Source organism: Poecilia latipinna, unplaced genomic scaffold, assembly GCF_001443285.1.
Source record: "Poecilia latipinna isolate Pla-1442-1.1 unplaced genomic scaffold, P_latipinna-1.0 Scaffold705, whole genome shotgun sequence".
Lineage (NCBI taxonomy): Eukaryota > Metazoa > Chordata > Actinopteri > Cyprinodontiformes > Poeciliidae > Poecilia > Poecilia latipinna.
The window spans coordinates 91,416-110,472 of record NW_015113321.1 but is presented as its reverse complement, the minus strand read 5'-3'; the positions used below and the strand labels follow the sequence as shown (position 1 = coordinate 110,472).

Genomic DNA, 19,057 nt, shown 5'->3' with positions numbered 1-19,057 from the left:
GGCGCTGTGGTGTGCAACCGATTTCGAAGAAGAAACCGTCTTCTTCTGCTTTTCGCTAACAGAGAGATATTTGTTTTGATCCAGAGCTTTTTATTACTTTTGGTTGACATCATAGCAGCCAATAGGATGTTTCACACTAACTGTCTGCTGCGGGTTTCGTCTTCGCTCCGGGCGGCACGCTGCCTGATGCCGAACCGACACGCCGCTCCTAAAACTGTTACATGTTCACATCACTGCATGTCAACATTCCACAAAAAGGACACTGAACACAGGGATGCGAACTTTGGAGGACCAGGTTACCGCACCAATAAGGTCTTTTCGTCGAGGAGTTATTCCACAAGCGAAGCTAAACTTAACTGCTGGAACTGTAAGCAACTTCTTGACAGAACTCCTTCTTTCTTTTGCGACTCATGCAAAGCAATCCAACCCCCAGAGGAAGGTGTGTCCTACTTCAAGATCCTGGACTGGTCAGTGTAACACGTTGTATCTTTCTATTTGTCCTACTTGATTGTGTCTCTGTCAGCAAAAATATTTAAGTTCACCAGCTGTTTCCTTTCTTGCAGTGACTACACATTCACATTGGACACACATAAGCTCCAGAAAAGATACTTGCAGCTTCAGCGGACTCTTCATCCAGACAACTTCAGCCAGAAATCTGTGGTAGGCAGATGATCTTGTAAGGTGCAGAGAGATCAGCTGAGTCAGAGAGAGGCTTTCCTGTGTGAGTCACCCTGTGGCTCAGGAAAGCTCAGCACTCCAGTGTTACTTGTTCTGTTTTCCTGTTGGCCAGTTTAATATACTTAGGCAATAACTCTATTTTATAGCAAAAATATCCAAAATATAAGTAATGTCAACAACATGTTTTAAATTAAATGTTAATAAATAGAATGAGAAGCAAATATGTTTTATAATAATATCATTGTACCAATATCAGTCACTTCATTATATCCTAACATCACAAAGTATTGCTTGGGTATTTGTTTTGTCATTATTTTTTATATTTCTTGCTCTACAGTCTATCGTAAAACGATTTAATCTTTTGCTATGACCTAATTAAATAAACCCAGTGTGGGAGGAGATTATCACTTAAATGCAGAGCGAGGTTAGAGACAACCTCTCAAGAACAATCCAATTTTATGACATCAACGTTGGCAATGTTAAGTTGGACTAATAACATGCAAAACACTGGGAAACACACATACAATATGGAATTTAACATACATAATGGTTCTGTTTAGGAATAAAAAATGGTGCGGCACCATTTTTTTCCATTGGTGAGCCTCGACTTCTGCAACTGAATTATTTATTTACTGTGTAGTTTTTTTAATGGATAACTCAGTCCTGGTTTAAATACTCCATAAAGTGTGGTTTTCATGCTTGTCTGAATTGGCCCCAAGGTCAAACATGAGAAAAAACATTGAATATTTCTTTTTGTGTCTTAAGAAAAAAATCGGAGGCTACAGTAGTCTTAAATATCTCTGTTCAATGTTGTATATCCACATTAGGATCTGAAAATCAAAGTAATCTATATTTTGGACTGGAGATCATCAAATTTAACGCGTCCATCCAAGTGCAAGTGTCATGAGAGTGGGGACGGGGCTGAGGACAAACAACCTCACACTCATTCACACCTAAGAACACAGTCCAAGCAGAAAGACCCCAGGTCAGGATTCAAACGACCTTCAAAAGACCTTCTTGCTGCAAGGCAAAAGTTCTACCATCATTTTGCAGGCTACAAAAAAATCTACCCAGATTACTTAATAACAGTGGAAAAGCCCTCTGACTTGATGACGAACTGGACTCCATGACTTTGGTGTATCTTCTTACAGTTCCTACACCATAGCATTCACAATACCTGTTGACTGGACATGTTTGTAAAAAAAGAAAATGTTGTTAATTGCTTACTCCATAGACTGGTGGTATAGCAATCTGAATACTGAGCAGTGCAGCCCATAATGTATATGACTGATTTGCATATCAGTTCAACTGTAGACCTGTGTTATCAACGTCTGCAGACTTTGATGGATAGGCTCACAGATAAAATATATTCCTAATAATATGCAAGGCAGGACTGTAAAATACTAAATAGAATAAATAAATAAACGGTTACATGGCTATCTACTATCTATCGAAATAATGTACCTAAAAAGACAGTGTTGCCTGTAATAAGTTAAAAAATAAACTATGTAGAGAATGATCCATGGCATCAAAAATTAAACAAGAAAAACAAAAGAAAAATGGTCTCTACAACGGTTTTCCCATTGTACTTTGATTTCATTCCTTGTTTTACTCCTCCTGTTAGAGTAGATCGGTGGTTATAGCCGATTCACTTGAATAATTTAAAGAGCAAAATATTGGCTCACATTATTCAAAAGAGCTGCTAGAAGGTCTGCTTGGTCAAGTGAGAAAAATATACTCAGTAGGCAAAAATATAATATTATTTTAGAACTAGAGCATCTGAACAGCTTAAAAGACTCTTCTAAGAAAAGAGCTCTGTCTTCTGAGAGGGGTTTAACTTTAAGTGGGCATCATTTGAAAGGGGCACGATTTGAAGATGGTCTATTGCAGAGCATTACCAAAAAAAGCACACAGCAGATAAATTGCTAAAATCATTTCCATAACCCTCAATTTGAACACAGAGAGTGAAAATATACAAAGCCTGGCAAAAATATGTATGCGTCTTCAATCTTTTTACATTTGGTCATGTTACCGCCATTCCAGTTCAGCTTATTTGCACAGCACCCATTCACATCACAAGGCACTTCATCAAAATAACCCATCAATTTATATACAGAAATGCGTCGTTTCTGTATATGTCATTCAGATGGATTCAAAGTCAGATTCTAGTTATCAAACAATGCAGTCAAGGTCAGTTTATTACTCAAATTAGTAAAACACGTTTTCTCCCTCCTGCTCCTGATGACCATGTAGTGACAGTGGACAGCAATCCCTCTCTCAGAGCATTTCTTATAGGCTGTAAAAGGCTTGAGACAAGAGAGCATGTTCACTTTCCGGCAGCCATAGTTACAGTGCAGTTGTTTTGATCATAGCATATGTCTGTGTTAGAATGGTGCAGTCAAAGTCCACACTTAAATCCAATTGAAAATGTGTTGTTAGGTTTGCAGATTCCTGTTTACCGATGTCCAATCTGATTGAACTTTGGCTGCTTTGCAAAGAAGAGTGAGAAAAAAAAAATCATTGCTGGTTGAGGAAAGCTGATAGATACCTACAAAACAACTTGCATTTTAATCCCAGCTACATGTTGTTGACTTAGGTGGACTAAATAAAAGCACACACTGCCATAAAAAAAAAAAGCATGCATACTTAACTGTTATGCAGTGTTTTGTTTTGGTCAACAACATTAAGTCTAAATAAAATCCAGTGAAGTTTGTGGTTGTAACATGACAAAATGTGGAAAAATTAAAGGTTATGAATAATTTTGCAGGACATTGTATCGACACAGTCTTAAGACTTAATGTTTTCTATAAAATGGCATCATTACAAATCTTTATATAACATGTAAGAGCAATAACAAGACAGCTCTTATTTCTATAAGACTCTTTGAGAAATAATTTAAAAAACAAATCATAAAGAAAGACTCAAATATGCTTAAAGTCATCACCCAAGTTAACTTGTAGGGTAAGCATTTTCAGATCTATTAATTAATTTTTCTTTACAAAAATGCTTCGTTTAGCATTGTTCATATTTTACAGAAAATGTCCTATTTAGATTTAATTAAGCTTTGTGCTGCCAAATAGGAGCTCTGATGAAACTGGAATGGGATTATTTGGATTTAATAGTCTTTAATTACTATTTGATCTTTGTTCAAGGATTGTATGCAATTATTCACAGCTAACATCAAAGAGGTGAGGATACTTTGTTACTTAGAAGCAGGATAATATAAAATAATGCTGTCTTGTCTTAAGGTTAATTAAAAAATATAAATTTTATATGAACAAAAAAATTCTTATAATTATGAAGTCCAGTTCCCAAAGTGTTAATAGACTCTCTCTCCTGTTATCACCCTTTGTCGGAGCGTCCAGCACAAATCTGTTGTCCTCTGCGTATCGAAGGTCAGGTCTCCGGGGGTAACAGGTTCAGGAAAGAAACGCAGACACCCTTTTCCCCAGCAACACTCTCCTTCTCCACATGTTGGATCTCAAGCTGTTCCCAGACCAGAAGGGGATATATAGTCGAGCTCTTGGCTGCCCCCAGGGTCTCCTCCTAGTGAGACGTGGCCAGAAAACCTCCAACAGGAGCAGCTCAGGAGGCATCCTAATCAGATGCCTCCACCACCTCCACTGACTCCTTTCAATGCAGAGGCGCGTCTGTACACTATATTGTAGCACATACTAATTCCCCCAGCTGTTATTATAGACTTATAACAGATCGGAGATATATACCCCTTCGTTTGTTGACCCACGTGTGGCCTCTAAAAATTCCTCTGCAATAAGACTATTGATTGTTTTGCTAGAATAAACACAGATCTATCCGTGTTTATTTCTTACTTAACCTTCTTTTGCCAGAGTAAGGAGAAAAATTCAACATCTTAGTTTTTCACCTACCATTTTGTGTTGTAATAAAGAGTCTTTACAAGCCAACATGCAACTATTGGATAAACAATGAGAAAAGATGATTAAACGTAATCAACAATTGTCACTGTTGATTTACATGCTGATTATTTTCCTTATTAGTCATTATGCTGTTTTCTTGCTGAGGGTGGCTGCTACTTAGATGGAGTGTTTTGTCACATGTCGAGGATGAGATTGGCTGTTTGTGTCACTGGAACTACATGGCCCTGAACACTTGTTGGCAGTCGTTATGTGTAAAAGGATTCAAATAAACGGATCATTTTGCAGAAGCATAATCTTTAAAAATTCAACCAATGATGCCACACTTTTAGGCACATTTAGCAACTCTTATAAAATAAATGTGACTGAATTATTGAAGATATTAGAATTTGTGCTTTAGGTTTTGTTCTGGTTCATGAAGTGTTGATTTAGTTATCCATGACTCTCCCCTAGTTATGGATAACTAAATCCACAGATTTAATTATTCATGCCTTTTGCCCTATTATCTTACACAGTTTCACCTGGCCTTTCCAGAAACTTCCACTTTTTTCTTGTGAATACTTTCCCACAATTCTTTGGGCTCATGAAGATTGTGGGGAATGTAAAATGGCCTTTTGTGTTCTTTTTGGTCAGTAGTGGTTTTAACTGTGGATATTCTATATAGATGTGATTTTTGCCCAGTCTCTTTCATGTTTTAGAATAATGTATATTGACAATAGCTTTTTCTACAAAGTGGTTCTTTTTGGCACATTTTTACATTATCTAGAGTTTTCTATGGATATCCATATGAAAAAGTAAGCAGATGTTTTTAAAAAAGTAATCCAAGTCTAAGGACAGAGAGGAGATAATCTTCTTTTTGGTAAAGACGACCAAATGCTTTTATATTCTCACATGAAATTAAACTAGGAAACAGCAGAATGTGTGGTGACATATCAAAGACATATAAAGCCCAACTTGTCCAATATTATCTTTACTCTGTTTTATTTCTCATCCCCTCTTATCATTTTTTTAATTAACTAGGCATCTTCTTGCCCCTGGGGTCTTAAACCTATACACAAAGAAGCTCATTACTTTTACAAGGTTACAAGGCAGCCGCCTACTCCATTGGTTATTACTACTGGAAAAGATTTGTGCTACAAGCCCATGGGCCAGAGCGTGAGACTATTGATTTTCACTCGAGCTGACAGACCCGATAGCTGCAAAATGTGCTAAGATCTACCAAGCATTTCCTACATATTTTTCTCCCCATCTCATGTCAACAGATCTCATATCAAACTCACACTTACACCCATTGTAGAGCCCCAAACCATGAGACTACAAAAGACGCTATGTGTCATGCATCTAATTGTTGGTGTCGCCAAGGATTTGGTGTTTGGCAGTGGTGTAGATCAGGCAATGTGGTAAAGTAGCTCTTATGTTCTGTTCTGTCAAAGTTTTATGTTTTTCACTCTGCACTGAGATTATTGCTTATTTCAGATAAAAAGCACAATTGCTGTTATTCAATGTAGATTTTTTAAAACATTTATAATGACTAAATATAACTTGTGTTGCTTAATTGAACTGAATTGAATCTTTTGCAGAAAGAACAGGAGTATTCAGGAAGTCAGTCTGCCCTCGTGAACAAAGCATACAAGACTTTGCTGAAGCCGTTGAGTCGTGGTCTTTACATGGTGAGTGTAAATCTCTTCCTCATCTTCCAATAAGTAGTTAATTTTATGAACGTACGCTCTGATCGCCTCACCGCTTGTTTATTACAACTTTACAACAAAGCATTTATTTAGAAGAGCAGTGAGTTTGATGGACTTCCTGTGTGCGTTGCAGCTGGAACTTGAGGGCATGCATCTGAAGGAGGGTACTGACTCTGTAGCTGACTCACACTTCCTAATGGAGTTGATGGAGATCAATGAAGCCCTGGAGGAAGCCCAGACTCCTGAAGAAGTCAATAAGATCGGCCAAGACACAAAAGGTAGAGGTTTACACTCCTAAGCTCTGCTGATTGTCATAAAGTTGCAAGAAGGAGCACATGATTAAAAGGAAAAGTGTAACCTGCTTACATCCCTCAGATATAAAATGATGTTAAATTTTCCTGATATTGTCTTGCTAATGATGTTAGCAAATGACAAAACATATGAGATGAAAGGGATGCTGGATCTAAATGTCTCTCTCACAGTGTAGTGGGTGGTTTTGAGGACTAAGGTTTTAATTTTACCAACACTTTTCCTCTGGGGAATTGTAAAGCACTTTTTAGTAACATCAAGACCGGTGTACTGCAGGGGTGTCCAACTCCAGTCCTCAAAGCCTCGGCATGTCCCGCCGGTTTTAAATGTGGCCCTGCTCCACCTGAAGTAATTCAAAGGATTCCTCAGCATGTCATCAACTTCTGCAGGAGCCTGATAATGAACCACCATTTGATTCAGGTGTGTTGAACCATAGGATGGTATAAAACATGAAAGATGCCGGCCTATGACGATTGGCTTTGGACGGCACTAGTTTATAATCCCACACAGTTTGGAAAAGTCTGAAATATAATTCAAGTTTTTCTCAAGGATGACTAAGCATGACAGAAAATTAAAGTAGATAGTTGAATTTCCAGACTTTATTCCTTCTATCCAGTGGTGATTGCAGGTGGCTATTATAGAAATATCCACATAAATCCACAATGAAATTTTGGATATTTTTATGCTTTATAAATGGCAATGAAATACGGAGAACTTTGGAAATTTGTGTGTTGAGAAGTGTGTAGGAGTCCTAAATGAAACAATGTCCTTCACAAGTAAGAAAAAATGTGATGACCTGCTCTCTCTTATCGTCACTCCATCACTCAGTCATGTCTGCTGTTGGATCGACACGTGGGTGTCAAACATTTCACTGATGAAACCATTTTCATTTCTAACCTTTTCTGATCTGCGCTCTGATGGTTCTTCAATTATGTGTTAAGTATCACTCTTCAGCTCCAATAAAAGCTTTTCCAAATATAGTCTCTTCTGGCTTCAAAAGCATCAAGGTGGTGACTGCCAAATAAGGAAAATGAAACTTCCAAAAAGCAGCCCACATACCAGTTGGTGATGCCTCACTGTGCTACATCCTGGTCCTACTTATAGTCTGAGTAAAATGCAATATCATCTAAAAATAATCTGTAGATTTGAGTTTATTACAGAAGCAACATGTCAGCCAATAAAAATTACACAATAAAAGCTGATGTTTTTGCAGCCCTACCTGAAAAGTTCTGCATTGTTTAATCTGTTTCTTATTATTTTGACACTTTTATTATTGTTAAAAAGAGAATTCTATTATTATAAATATTATTTTTAGTACAGTAGTTGTTAAAAACAACTGAGCTTTACAAAAGTTGAACAAAGGGACTACAAAATAAAGAAGTACTTGCTTTCAGTCCATAACCATCCTGCATTATTCATTGCTTAAGGAACACCAACAAAACAAATAAATCCAATCAACCAAATGTGATGAATGTGAAACTGATGTTGTGAAATGTGCCCTTAATTTGAAACGTAATGTGAAACTGATTGCTTGACTTACTTCCTGATTAATTTGAGCTAATAATTATCTCACTCTTTGGGAGCACTGAGAGCATTAAAATCAAAATCTTATGCACTCAGTTGATACATAAAAATATAATAAAATACAAAAAACAATAAAAAGGTGATGTGATGACACAATTATTGCATCCCCTCCTGACATACGTGACCCCTGTGAATTACACACCCTTGATCCTGATATACATGCACTATTCCTACCAGTGGTGCCTCAAAAGTGACAGCTATGCTTTAAGGACATGACAGGATTTATACATTGTTAGCAAAAAAAACTGAAACCATATGTGAACCATTAGACAATGGAGGAAAAATTACCTGGTTTCAATATTCAAACTAAAAGTTCAGCCTAGGCTTTAAAACCTGAATAGAATGAACATATCTGATATCATACAGCAGCTGCTCCATAAACCTGGGGGAGGAACTAAAAAGGCTGTTTCCTTAGCGCTTAAAATGTGAGTTTTTTCATTGATCTAAGAGTTACAACTGAGAACAATTATGGTGTTTGGTCTGAATGGAGATCTGAACGTAGAGAAACTCTGTTCTTTTGAGACATGGAGCATGATCGTATGGCTTGTTGGCAAGGAAACGAGAAAGTTGGTGCATTTCTGTTCATCTGTAAATATTATGAAGTTCATGCCACAGCTGATGATTGTGTCTCAACTCTTACCACGACACAGTTCAGTTTCAGTTTTAATCACTTGAAATTTCTGTCGTGGTTGTATTTGAAAAGTATCCATATCTGATTGTTGGTGATGCCTACAAAGGAAAACCAAAAGTTACCTCAGCTTAGACCGTACCATGCAATTAAAAAAGCTACTTCAGGACATCCTAGCCATGACTGCACCAGCTGGCTTGAGTTGTGCCAGTTTGACAGACAGGAAACATTCATGTGTTAGAGTGGCTTCATCAAAGTCTATTCTATTCTTTCTAAGAAGATTTAAACAGATTTAAACAGATTCTGCAGTTTTAATTTGATATACTTAACAATTTGCTCCACCGATGAGTTTTACGCTGCATATTTTAAACTGTGTTAACAAGGCTCTTGTCTTTGATTCTTACAAACATGGTTTGTTACTTCAAATAAAGCAGGGAGGCTGGTGTGCTGTTGGGTGTGTAGGAATAAAAAGCAACAGACTGAAAATGCCTCGTCTTATTAGCACATGCAGAATTGGAACTTGTCTTCTTCTCCCCTGCAGGGAAACTCGCAGACTTGACGGAGCTGATAGATGCTGCCCTTCATGAAGGTATTATGATCAGATCTTCCCGTGAAAACATGATGTATTCCTCGCACTTGAATATTTTGTTTGCATTTTGATCTTTGCACAATCTCTTCTTTGTTACTGAGTGAGCGATTGATTGAGCTTTCTGGTTTTGTTTTTGAACAGGGAAGCTTGACACAGCCAAGGAACTGCTCACACAAATGAAATACTATGCAAACATTGAAGAAAAGGTGAAAGCAAAGCTTTCAGATTTTATGTAATTTTTCCCTCTATTTAATGTTTAATGGCCCCTTTTAAAGCTTTGTTTTAAATTACATAAAATATTGCATATTAATGTCATTATATTGTTTTATGTTTCCTGTGGCAGAATAAAAGTGGATTGTATTCAGCCTAATTATTGTGTATTTAATTCTAAACTAGTCATTTTTAAGTTAAAAATAGAATAAATCCATGGCTCTAATTACATGGCTACATTATCTCCCTGGAATGTCGCTAATTTCACAAACCTAATCATATCCTCTTGTACCTAATGTGTCATCAAATGAGACAGAGATCTATAATTGGCGCTGATTTAAATGCTGCTCTGTGTTTATATGATTATCCTGCCTATCAGTTCAGCGTTTCATCATGTGAAACACACACACACATGCAGACGCAGGGCTCTTGCTTAGTTCTTCGGGTTACCTTTAGGGGGAGACATAGCACCTTGACAACCGTCCTGCAGGAGAGCATCAGACTTTGCACTAACAGAATATGAGACCTGACTAGAGGGAGGTCCTTAATTGAGGTAGACAAGGTCTTGAATTATTAATGGTGGCTTCATATGTAGCATTAATGCTATGATAATCAGGAGAACCACACTGAATGAAGATAACTCAATGAGCCCAAACATCTGTGATCCTGTTAATTTAGAACTCATAAACTGAAGTGGATTTATTTTGTGCATTAAGGCTCGCAGCACACTGATAGATGCATCAAAACAGAAATCCATCCATCCTCTCATTTAATTTTCTTCTTATTTTTTTCAATACCAGTGATGAACAAAACTCATAAAACCCAATTACCTACAAATAGAAGCTCAAATCATATCAGGGCCTTTGATCTGAGGAACTCTCCTGAAATATGAGAAGTCTGACATATTCTGACAGCTTGGAGTTAACCTTTAGATTACATATCAAATATTATTCTGTGGTTAAAGGTTTTACACTGGCGGTGTTTAACATTGTTTTCGTCTTGCTGGAAACTCAACCTGACTGCCTCTTTATTATGCCCGGAACAACAATGTCATATGTTTGACTCTGGTGTTGCTTTTTTTAATTACGGAGCAGCGGTAACCTTAATATTCTTGGATAGACAGTGAATTAAACGGGGGCCTCTCCCACCACAAGGAGACTAAAAGACCTATTCATTATTCATGTCGTTATCGGAAGGCATCTTCGGTGGCTTTAAATTAATGAGAAAATGTGATCGAACAACAGTGAGGCCACTGCTGTCTCCCACAACTCTTTGAAATTGAGTTTGAAAGAGACGAAATGGGGAAAAACTCACTATAGCTGAGCTGTGAAATTGACTTGGATGGGAAATCTTGGCAATTGAACTCGGTACATGGGACCACCTCGCAGCTTCTGGAATGACTTAGGTCAACATCAGGCAGACTAAACAAATTACAACTGCTGCTGTAGAATTTGAAGTCACGGTTGACTGGGTTGTTTCACCTGTTTCACACAGGTAATCAGGATGCCAACTTTTAAACCGTTTTGGTTATTACAAGTGATTTAATCATTCAGAAAAGTAATAGAACTAACAGATGAGAGTGAGTTGTTTAGACCGCTGTTAAGGATGTTTTAAAAGCCTTGTAATTATTATTAATACATCTAAACAAAAGGAATAACTTGCAAAAAGGTGAGAGTTACTATTACTTTTCTTGCAATAAAAATTTTGTGATTTATTCCTGAAAATTAACCGTAACTTAAGTGTCAGCTTTTTATAAAGAATATCCATATGGAGCTTTACAAATAGATTAACATTAAGTAAAATGCAAAATGTATAATTGTTCAAAAACTCAAGGGATACTTTTTATAGATTCAGATTGATGGGGGCATAGCTTGTACAATCTTAGTTTTTACTCAACATGCCCTTTGTTTTCTCAGCAGCTGAAATAAATCAGACTGAATAAGCAAACTGAAAATGCTGGAAGACACGAAGAGTTTTTTTTTCACAGCAGTTCATCATCAGCATAGAGCTTTACTCAAACAGTTTTAATATTTTGACCAACATTTTTCATAAAAGTTATAAAACAGTGACTGACACACGTGGAACACCTTTGACAAACATTAGTCTGATGAACGGCCACTGCAGCGCACAATCTGATTAGAACCTAAAATATAGTTTGAAAACCAGTCAACAGTTTAGTCTGAGAAGCTGATATCCAAAAGTCTGTGACATAAAACAATGAGATGAACCAACTAAACAAAAAGTCCAGGCTTATGACTCATCACCACAGATAAATCACCTAATTAAACATCCAAAAACCATAAAATTATGAGAACGGTTTGGGTTCTGTTACCAATGAAGGCTTTTCTAGAGATTATCAAGGGATCCAAATAAATTTTAAGGACCATTTTTTCCCTAATAAAATGTATACAATATAAACAGCATTTTTTTTTTAAGTTGACATTGTTTTATCTTTTCTATCATTAAGAAATGTTTCGTTTGAATGAAGACAGATTTTTAATCATTTCTCAACTGTAATTGAAACCTCAGCAATCGGAGGACTGCAAAACTTGGATTTTTAGCTTGGATTGGCTTCACTCTTCTCTCTGAAGTCAGTGTTATGTAAGTGAACGCATTCAAGAGTGGAGTTAACTTTTTTCTTTGAATCTTTAACTCAGCAGTGCTGTTTTTTTTACGTGATGAACTTGAAGTGAGGGCACATCAACCTGAAACCACTGAGCAGAGTGCTCCATCTAGGAGTGGACAAAAAATTTACAAACATAGCAAATCATGGTTAAATGTATTCATATTCCGGAAGAAATGTTATGATTTGATTACTGAAATAAACACATTCTTAAATAGCATTCTAATGTACTGAGATGCCTCTCGATCACCTTGATTTCATTCACACCTTTTTGTTTTTATTGGTGATGCACAGTATGAATAGAAAAAAGGCTGTTTAATGCATTGAATTGATGCAGGGTTCAATATTTTCTCCAGGGCTTATAAGAGAATAATCATGACAAAGGTTAAAACTTTCACCTTAGTTTGGTTCTTAAATGTTATTAGAACATTCCTCATTACTTAGTGATTCAAGGCATCCTCACTGTCTATTCGGTTGGGTTCAGGTGTACAAAGTCAAATAAAAGCAGTTAAACTGCCTTACAAAGCCCAAGATAACCAGAAAAATAAGCCTTATTAGCACTGTAGTCTGAGGCTCTGAGCTCACGTTAGCAGTACAGCCTTCATCGTTGCCCGGGGCAGGACCTGCTACCGTGGCAACTCAGCAGGCTGGTCTGACAGACAGATGTAAATTGAACAGGACTTCTTTACACGCTACAGCTGCTGGAGAAAAAGCATGCCACTTGCCAGGGCTCCGAAGTTCACACATTACTAGGCTTCACTATACAAGGCCTTGTTAGGACATTGTATGAGACAATTTGGAAAGCTTTTACATTAAAGTTTTGTGAAGGATCAAAGTCTTCCTCAAAATATATACTATGCCACAAATTGCATTCTTTTGTTTTATCTGAGACTGACAGTTCCATAAAAACAAAAGCACAAAAGCTATTAGGAAATAAGCAGTACAAAGGAACTGCTATTGTTACAATTACCACCTCCTGAACCAAACAGTATTTACAGCTTTCCTGACGAAAATGAAGCGTAGCAAATTATGCTCAAATGCAAATAGAGCTTCCAGAAGATGGAATAAACAGCATCCCCCTTTGGGAGAAATAACCATAGGAGATAAGAGAAGCTAATAAGGGCAAAGCTGTGTCATCACAAAAGTGTTTCCCAGTCACTGCAGCCTGAGGACAGGAGCTGCAGCATCTAACTTAGAAAGCTGCAGCAGTCTCACTCCAGAAAGGATTTAACGACATCCATGTAAGAGGCAAGAGCTATGCATTCAAAATCTAGATTTAATTTCTATACATGCATGCAATGTTTTAGGTTCAATGCATGTTACGTGTCAGTTCATAGTAGGATTCTAGATGTTCATTTTGCAAAAGACCATTATAACATGAGACTGCTGTTCCCTATGGATCTACATTAAGATTTCCATTATAAATCCTTCCTGCAGAATTGCATTGTTTTGTTGTTTTTCTGATTTGCTGTTTCCTACCAGTGTATGAAGAAGCTCAACACAGTGGGACAGAAATCCAGCCACCAACCAGCACATTAATGTAAATGCAAATGCATTTCATACATCTGCCAACACAGTTTTCTCCAGCTAGCCAATGCAGGCATGGCTTTGGGATTATCACCAGAAACAATGTCAGCTCAAGAAATAGTGCTGTAGTTGTTTTTATTTCAGAAAAGAAAGAATTTGCAATTCTTTATTCGAATAAAGATGGAGAACATTGGTCTTGCTGGTAAATATTCTTAGTTTTCTCACTGACCTCGATTGTAATACATCTTTAAATGAAAATATTATTATTAAGCTTTTATCAACAATCCTGACGAGGTTTCAAAGTGGTACAATCTCCAAAATGCTTTCATGTTACTGACCAGCTTGTTAGCATTTTTACCTGAGTAAATTAAATGTTTCAGTAATGTTATTTTCAAGTGAGTGCTTGGTTTTATGCTGCATTTAGTTGTTATGGACATCAGGGAATAAAGCTGGAAGTGACATCACATTTGAGATGAGAGCGTTCTAATGCAAGTCAGAAAACACTAGTATTAGCAGCATGAGCCTGTTACAACCTATTTTTATCTATAAACTGCTGAAGAGCTACTATCCAGCAATTTTTAGATGCATTCCCACTTCTGCACACCTGAATCAAATGAATGGCCTCTGCTGAGCTAAAATATGCTGATGAGCCTTTAGATTCAGGTGCGTTGGAGAAGGGAGGGACCTTAAAGTTGCAGGATAGCAGATCTTGAGAGATAGACTTGGGCGCCGCGGCTCTACTCATGCAACTTTTGGATGCATGCCCGCTCCAACACACCTGAGTCCAATGAATAGGTAATGACCAGGTCTTTGCAACACTTGCTGACATCCCAAGATGGTAATTCACCATTTTGATTCAGTTGTGAAGGAGCAGGAATGCTTCCAAAAGTTGCAGGACAGTGGAGCTCAAGTACTGGAGCTGCAGAACCCTGGCTTATACTGTTCTTTCACTTCATACTGTAGGACTGAATTTGGGGACACTCTTGGTGTTTTTTTTTATTGCAAACTTGGGAAATCCGACTTCCAATTATAAACAGTAGGCAGCATCATTGAAGACACATGTAGTTCAGGGTTTGCCCAGTGTCACTGCTTAGTCTCATGGCACACTCTATAGATAACTGATTGAATGAAAACATGCATTCCCTCATTCACAGCAGTTTTGTTGATTTTATGCAGCTGAGGCTTGATGGCTTATATATGTTGTCCAAGCATGAGCTGCCGCAGTTTACACCACCATAGAAACAATGGCTACCAAAAAGAAGATACTTGGCCATTTGAAGCACATTTGTAGAGCCACACAAGTGTCTCTTAGCTTTAAAAAAAAAAAAAAAAAAAATTATAGACTATACTGCAAATCCTTATAGCGGGTTTCAAATTGAAACTCAGTATTATAAATAGTCTCAATCTCAAAGTTAGATTGGTTTCACTGAGGAAAAAAAAGATCTTGAGTAGACATGAAAATTAAAACAGGCAAAATGGGACCCTCAACACACGTTGTCATGAACGGTCCCCTGGGGTGGTAGACCCCCCTCCTTTCCTTAATGACCAGTAACATTTAATTACCCCAGGCATATCTTGTAACTGGGTGAGAAATATAACCTGCTCTCTAGCCTGGAGTCTGCACCAACGTGACCGATAGTGGGTGTAGAAGCCTCAGCATTATCCATCTCCAAATTACCTTAATATTTCAAGAATAATGTGTTCTTTTATCCCCGTTGTCTTAATGTAATAATTTCTCATTATAATATAAAGGCTGTGGTATTGTTGGGACACTAATATAATTGCCTAGCAGGAACCTAATGAAAAAAAAAAATCCCAAACCCATAGATTCTTTGGCATGTAATGAGGTTGTACAACCACTCTGGATGATCTTTTAGCCATGGCTACCAGCAGGTGCCAGATAATGATCTGATCAGCAAAGGTTAAAACCCGTCAGAGGATGGCTCGGAGGAAGATTCTCCTCTCCTCACAGCTAAGAAACAGTCTTAAGATCCTCGCCCCTCTGCTTAGCTTCTGTAGGAGTCAGCTGCTGACTTTCAGTCCCAGCATCCCACAACCACCTCAAGCCCGCTGTGTGTGCGCTTGTGTCTCACCAGGCTGTAATACCATTATAATCTACCACTATTAAGCTTTTTCCCCGCGCCCTTAATCCTTGCTTTAATTTTGTTTGCCTGATCTCTTCTCTGTGAAACGTGTGTACCTTTATGTGCGGTCATATCTTACAATGCTGTTGACTGTATTTTTGCAATTAGTTTAGTCCTGATTTTAGTTTTTAGTCATACTTTCATGTTTCGGTACAGAAAACAGTAAAATGATAGTAACTCAAATACAAATTAGGATTTTTAAGGCAAAAGAAGCTTTTCAAACCAACCCAGCCCTGTGTTAGAAAGTAATTTCCCCATAAACCTCATAACTAATGCATCATCATTGGCAGCATTAATAGACATCTAGGTTTTCCAGTAACCATTTATGTTTTGTCAGGTGGTAAATTTCTTGGCGATCTGAAACATGTAAGTGTGGCAGAGAAGGAAAAACAGAATAAAAAGGGGGGGATACATTTCCAGGGCAAAGTGATTCAAAACTGCCTTCCTCATGCGTCCTCCCCGAATGAGTGAGTTCAGTTTTCTTTTGAGCTTATTATTTTTTATTTATTTTTTTGGTCTACAGTTTGAATCTTCCCAGACTCTGCAGTAAAGTTTTTATCATAGCATTCACTGCAAAAATATGCCCCAGATTTCATGATCTAAAGGAAATATAGAAACAAAAGCTGACAGGAGTATACCCACCCGGGTGGAGTATCCTTTTGTCCATAAACATGCTCATAAGCGCGCTTGCATTTTTCCAGTGATTGCTGACTACTTTATCAGGTCATTAAAACTTAGGTGTGACATCTCACGGCCCTCGGATTGACATGTTTTTGCCATAAAAAGTAATTTTTAGTCGAGCCGAAGCCCACTTTGACGATCGGTGCTCTTGTTCGCAGCTATACGTTTGTAGGGAGTATTCCCAGAGGTGTCAGCCTTGTCAGCTTCCCATATAGGTCCTGGTGGGAGGCTTCTGCAGGAAACTTTTGTTTCCTCTGCAAGGGGAGGCATGGCTGTGCATTTAGACATTGCTTTGTTTGGTGCTTGCTGGTGTGTTTTGAGGACGCGAGTGTGTTTGTGTATCATGGCATTGTTTCAGCAATAGGGAGCTGCCAAATAATCCCTTTATCATTTGCTTTTCTGAGAATCACTTCTTATATTTCTTCCTGTGAGCTAGACAGGGTTTGATATGGTGCATGGTACCAATCAAAAGCATTTCCTATTTTGACTTGTAGGTTTTCATCATAATTTTACATCACTTAAGGGTTTTGGGTGTGACAATAGAAAATGGGAAGAAATTAGACTGAATACATTTTTTCAAAGAAACATAATACAGGAGAAACAAATATTGCATATTTCTAATTTTTACAGCATGTCCTGTGTGTATAAGAATGTAATCTCCAAAGCAGAAAGTGGGATAGAGGTTTAATTTTCCATCTTTGGAGCAGCAGGATGCAGAGGAATATGCAAGTTAAGAGTTTTTTGGGGGTTTTTTTTGGTTCTAAGGCTTGCTGCTGAAACAACAAGAGATATTGCTTCAAAAAGGTCCTTTGTGGCCCTTGAGTTTGAAAAGTCTTTGAAGGTAAACAACCGAAGGGGCTTTAAACAACGTGTCTATGTGTGGAAACACAGATCAGCCCTTCATTGTTGGCTGAGTGGAGTGCAAACCACTCGCCTCTGGTGAGATCTCGCTCTCCTCACCTTATCTCCTGAGCTGTGCTGAAAAACAACCCCCCTCCAGCCACCCCTGCCTATCTCACAGCAATCGCATTTTCCTCAGTTAAGATGAGATCCGTTCGTTTCACATCTCATCTCTGCCTCTGAAAGAATTGTATTTCACTACATAATCAAGCTCTGGATTCCACATAAACAGCTCGTGTTTCCCCTCAAACCTTTTTAAAGCTCTGCAACCTAATAAGAGAATTCCCCATGCTATACAATTTACCCCAGTTCTAATTTGTCAGAAATATTAGGATTTTAGGTTAAGGTGAATTAGATTGCTCCTTGATTCCTGTGGGCTGAACTTACAAAACCAGTGAAATGAAGGCATATGATCCTGTTGATTGCAGAAGGCCATCAACAAAAATATATGCACATATACATTACTGGTGAGATAAAAAAAAATAAAATAAATAAAGTTACTTTCAGGATCTGTAATTAATTAATCAATAATTACATTTTACTTGAAAACCATATATCAACAAATGAACATCAAAAACCCTTCTTGCTGCTAATCTATTAAACAGATACACTAGTTCATCCACAAATATATTTGTTATTCTTAATCCGTTGACGCTAATCAAATTTAATCAAAACCATAACGACAAAATAAACACTTCCAATTCAAAAACCCTTTTTGCTCCTAAATTATTGGACGAATAGACATGTAAGCTCAACAGCAGATTCAACCATCAGTTTGGTGCAAAGTGCTATTCTTCCCATTCAGCTTTCAAGTGTTTCAGGAACCCCTGATCACTCATGGAGCTTTTTTAGAAATGTAAACTGTGGAAATCCATGTTGCCGTATTCAGATGCTCTTTTGTTTGATTCCCTTTAGCAAAATTTTCAAGCAGCTGTCGCTTTTACCAGCAACTCATTAGATTGTTTTTAGAAGCAAAAGTGAACGAACCTTCTCTTTGTTTATGGATAAGTTATAGTTTGTGTGTCAGATTTATGGGTGTACCTGAAACACACAACAAAGGTGTTAAATTGTGTTCAAATTGAAAGTAAAGTGTTAAAGTCCCACCCCTGATATCTATATTTATATATAAATTATAAATAGGCAAATGCCTACCTATATGTCCATCAAATCATGCGACACAACTGTCAGAAACACTGATTACGTGACTGCTTCAGTAAATCAGAGGCAAACTAAATCATTAAACACTTTTTCAGTTTATCCACCAACTGATTACAGTTGTGAAGAAAAAAAAATATTCAAGATTACTCCTTGAAAATCCCATATCAGCCTAAATCTGAATCTGGCTTATCTTTAGGTAATATTTGCAGCTTTTACTCACCTAAACTGTTTTTGCTGCCCGGTCTTGCCACAGTGTTTGTTCTGTAAAAAACTAATTTCATGTCAGAACGCTGAGATGTGGAGCTAGTGTTCAATGTGCTCAATATTTCCTTCAGAGACTGTGGGGCATGAGAATCGATCTGAATCTGTGTTCACATTCATTTCTGCTGGAATTAATAGACCCGGAGCCGTATTGAAATTGAAAACATGTTGCACTGACATGCCA

General features: G+C 37.6%; 1 protein-coding gene across 1 annotated transcript; it reads left to right on the top strand.

Annotated features, from left to right (window-relative positions):
- The first annotated feature begins 111 nt into the window (after nt 1-111).
- Nucleotides 112-9,739, top strand: hscb (HscB mitochondrial iron-sulfur cluster cochaperone). The gene is made up of 6 exons (XM_015045061.1): nt 112-467; nt 564-660; nt 6,152-6,241; nt 6,393-6,537; nt 9,322-9,369; nt 9,511-9,739. The coding sequence occupies exons 1-6, from the start codon at nt 127-129 to the stop codon at nt 9,603-9,605; spliced, it is 816 nt and encodes a 271-aa protein (XP_014900547.1). The 5' UTR covers nt 112-126; the 3' UTR covers nt 9,606-9,739.
- Nucleotides 9,740-19,057: the final 9,318 nt, after the last annotated feature.